The sequence below is a fragment of the Portunus trituberculatus genome, chromosome 41 (genome assembly GCF_017591435.1).
Source record: "Portunus trituberculatus isolate SZX2019 chromosome 41, ASM1759143v1, whole genome shotgun sequence".
NCBI lineage: Eukaryota > Metazoa > Arthropoda > Malacostraca > Decapoda > Portunidae > Portunus > Portunus trituberculatus.
In genome coordinates, this window is record NC_059295.1 from 40,365,282 (window position 1) to 40,369,407 (window position 4,126).

At 39.1% G+C, this 4,126-nt stretch overlaps 1 protein-coding gene across 1 annotated transcript in view; it reads left to right on the forward strand.

The window, feature by feature from the left end:
- The window catches only part of LOC123516959, a 3,103-nt gene extending 870 nt beyond the window's left edge, over positions 1–2,233 (forward strand). The window contains exon 2 of the mRNA XM_045276753.1: positions 728–2,233. Coding sequence (XP_045132688.1) covers positions 773–1,297 — 525 coding nt within the window. The 5' untranslated portion in view covers positions 728–772 and the 3' untranslated portion in view covers positions 1,298–2,233. The remainder of the gene's footprint in view (positions 1–727) is intronic.
- Positions 2,234–4,126: the final 1,893 nt, after the last annotated feature.

Consider the following 4,126-nt stretch of genomic DNA (forward strand, 5'->3'; position numbering starts at 1 on the left):
AGCCACACAAGTAACTTGGGAAAGAAGGGACACCATAACACTTGTGGGTATTATAAATGCTGTGGGGCAGTCCATCCCTCCACTGTTTATAATTCTCAGATGCTGATGGAACCCAGCTTTCATGATGAACACAATCTTCAGTTCCAAAGGCATATTACATCCTAATGGCTGGATGAATGATGAAAGCTTTGTGCAGACACTTCACCATCATGAGAAGTCTGGTTCTTCTGTAGAGAACAAGATTCTTCTTATCATGGACAATGCTGAATGTCGCATGAACATTCATGTTGTGCAGTTTGCAATAAAGTATGGTATCATGATTGTTACCTTGCCTTCACATACAACAGACAAACTTCAGCCATTGGATGTGTGTGTGTTTGGTCCCTTCAAGACGTTTCTGTGTAGCCCTCTCAATGACCACTCTCTCATGCACCCTAATGAGCACATAACAATGCACCACTTAACAGAGTTTGCCTCTGAGGCTTGAACTAAAGCCATTACTCCCCTTCAAGATTCTCAGTGGTTTCAAGTCGACTGGTATCTGGCCTATCAATTGCAACATCTTCCCAGATTATGTATTTGTAGGACTACAGGTAACAGAACAACTGGCACCACCTTGTCATTTTTGCAGTAGAAGTTACAACAACTTGTTCTAATGTAGAGGACTGACTAGCTGAAGGCCATTACTCAGAAGTAAACCTTCCTGACCTGTCTCCCATGCATCCAGATAATGACCTGTCCCCTGCTGATGTGACAACGAAACCCTGCTCCTATGGGGACCCTGGCACCTCCAGTGACCCTGCCACCCCAAGCCCTAGTAGCTCAAACCTTGTTTCCCCAGAGATCACTCCAGAGAGTGTCAGGCCATTCCCCAAGCCCTTATGGAAAGGGAACTAAGATGGTACAGGCCTGCATTCTGATTGACAATGAGGGGGCCATCACAGATCTGGGGATAAAGGTAGAGAAGAGGAAAAAGACAAAGGCAAAAAAGAAGACAGTGGCTGAAAAGAAGGCATTAGGAGAGAAGAAACAGTGTGCAAGGCACAGAAAGTCTGTCCCTATAAAGGATGATAGCGAAGAGGAAAACATTGATCATGTTCCTATGCAGCTCAATGACTCCTCAGAGTACTTGGATGAGGTAGAGGATAAGGAAAATTGGATAAAATTATCATACCATTTTGCTGAGAAGGTACCAGAGGTGAAGGATGGACTTTATATTCTTACAACCAAAATGTATCAATCATCAGAATTCATTATCAGAAGTAGACTAATCTGGCATTCATATTTATTTTGTTGACTTGTTTTATCTCAGTTTTAAATTCTTGTTCAGGTGTAGGACTTTGTTCTTGTTGAACTGAAGCTGGAAGAGGAAAGGAACGTGGACACATTAGTGTGCTATTTTTGTAGTGCCGGGGATAAAAATATTAAGTTTTTAGAAATTAAGAATCATAGTTGTAAGTGTAGTACACACGTGGTGTGGACTCACAAGACTTGCTGGCGCATCTCAGAGGAAGAGACAGTAGTTAGCTCATGAATTAAGAGCCTTAAATTCACTTGCTATATGATCAGAGCTGTTAACGAATCTTTCACTCCAAAAGTACAGGAGTGTTTCCCAGTAATGTCATCTTAGTAATGGCAAAATCACTTTTTAGTTACTATCCACTATGTTGGCGACTGAGAATGCTGAGCGTGAGAAACACAGAGAGACAAGCTTCACACACCAGTGTAGCTTGTCTCTCTGCCGGCTACAGATAAGGCTGCTCTGGTTTTACGTGCCTGATCTACATGTGTGCTTGCTTATGGTTAGGCTAACTATTACCAGTGTTGTGTCTTGCCTTGGCGTTGTTTTAAGACAGTGGAGGGAGATTGTGTCACCACCGGGTACGCATCTCCAATAACAGTGTTTTCTGTGGCCAAATACAAGTGAAGTGAGGTTTTTTACATGTGAGTTGAGGCAGCCCTCGTCGAGTGTGATGCCACGAGTCAACTTTTGGGACTAGGCTGTGTAGTGATTTTTATGTTGTAATATTTTTTATGTATTTATTTTCTTGAGTGAAATATCCTCTCTCCGGTGGCTGGACTGTAAACAAATGAACGTGATTGTGGGTATAGAAGTTAATTTGATATCATTCAGTTGTTGTAAAGTGTGTGAATTCGTTCAGGGATAATTCTTTTCTAAATTTAAACCCAGTGTCTTAACTACAGTTTGGCTAGAATTTGTCCAAAATAAATTTTAAAAGTTCTTTCATAATCTTTCCTTTATTCATAGTAAGTAAATTTATTCACTAATTTATTTATAGTTTATTTATTTATTTATTATTATTTTTTTTTTCACGCATTACAAGTTGCCCAGGTCTTGACCATCATGGAGGATGGGAAGTTTAATCTGTCTCTCCTTTGCATGAAGTCAGCTTTCTCCAAGGACACCTTTACCTTCCTTACCATTTTGGATGAAGCATCTGTTGAGCCAGAACAGTGTAAAGGAGTCCTGGTAACCACTAAGGGTGCCACCAAGAAGCAGACTGACCAGGATGAGGTGTATCCCCCTTTGATTGCCTTCAACATGCACTTCCAAGCCTGTATAAGCTTAGTAGCTAAGGTATTTCTTTTGTATATAGTTTTATGTCTTGAATTTCCTCTGTTTGTATGTAATTATGCTGTAAGTTGCTCAAATATACTTTAAGATGTCTTAACATCCCTCTCTGGTTCAAATAGTTGTTAATAATTCATTATTTTTCTTAAGGTATTTTTATAGTATGAGTTTTGTAAATTTTTTATGTGCTTATTTTTCCATTTCATCACTTAATAATGATGGAGAGTGGCTAGGATTACCAATTCATTTTGATTACAGGTGAAAAAACAACAATATTTTTTGTTTTATGAGCTCCAAAATAAGGGTTGGTGTTACTTCACTCCTTTCTTGGTGCTTCCCTATGGTAAGGGAACACCAACTAAGGTCCTAAAAAATTTTGAAGTGCAAAATATGGCACTTATTTTCTGACTTGAGGATTTTTGAGGATACCATAGATGGGCAATGTTGTGTAGTTTATTTTGGCACAGTGTGCACTCTCTCAGGTAAAAAATGGAATTTTTATGCAAGTTTTTCTACTAATAGGTCAGTGTTCCCCCACTTCACCTATGTGCTTTCATATTTCATTATTATTTTCTGAAACTATGGATATCTTAGTATGATTTGATTTTTTTTTTTTTATGCAAGAGGGGAAAGCTGTCCAAGGACAAGAACAAACATAAAAAAAGGCCCACTTAATTGCTAGTCCCCTTGCAGGTCCAAAAGAATTAGCCAAAGGGAAGGGATAAATGTCTTAAAACCTTTCTCTTAAATATAGTCGTCATAAGTTTGAAATACAGAGACAGGGAGGGAATTAGTTCCAGAGTTTACCATAGAAAGGTATGAATGATTGAGAGCACTGATTAACTCTTGCATTAGAGTTGGACAGAATAGGGGTGAGACAAAGAAGCAAGCCTTGTGAAGAGGCCACAGGAGAAGTGAAGGCATGCAGTTAGCAAGATTAGAAGAGCAGTTAGTATGAAAATAGCAGAAGATAGCAAGAAATGCAGCATTCTGGCAGTGAGAAAGAGGAGGGGAGTTGATAAGACAAAAAAGCTTTTGATTCCATCCTATTTAATAAAACTGTGTGGGTGGAACTCATCCATACATGTGAAGAGTACTTCATACATGGGCAGATAATGCTTTTGTGCAGAGTTAGCTGTTGTGGTTGGTGAGAAAAACTGGCGGAGATGCCTCAGAACGCTTAAATTCGTAAAAGCTGTTTTAGCAAGAGATGAGATATGAAGTTTCCATTCTAAATTATGAGTAAATAACTGACCAAGGATATTCAATATATAAGAGGGGGATAGTTGAGTGTCATTGAAGAAGAGGGCATAGTTGTCTGGAAGGTTGTGGCAAGTTGATACATGGAAGAATTGATTTTTTGAGGCATTGAACACTACTAAGTTTTCTCTTCTCCAATCAGAAATCTTTGACAGATCAGAAGTCAAGCGTTCTGTGACGTCCTTGCAGGAACTGTTATCTTTCTCAAGAGTTAGTAATCTCTGAAAAGACATGGAAAGGTATAGGGTGGTATCATCAGCATATGAGTGGATA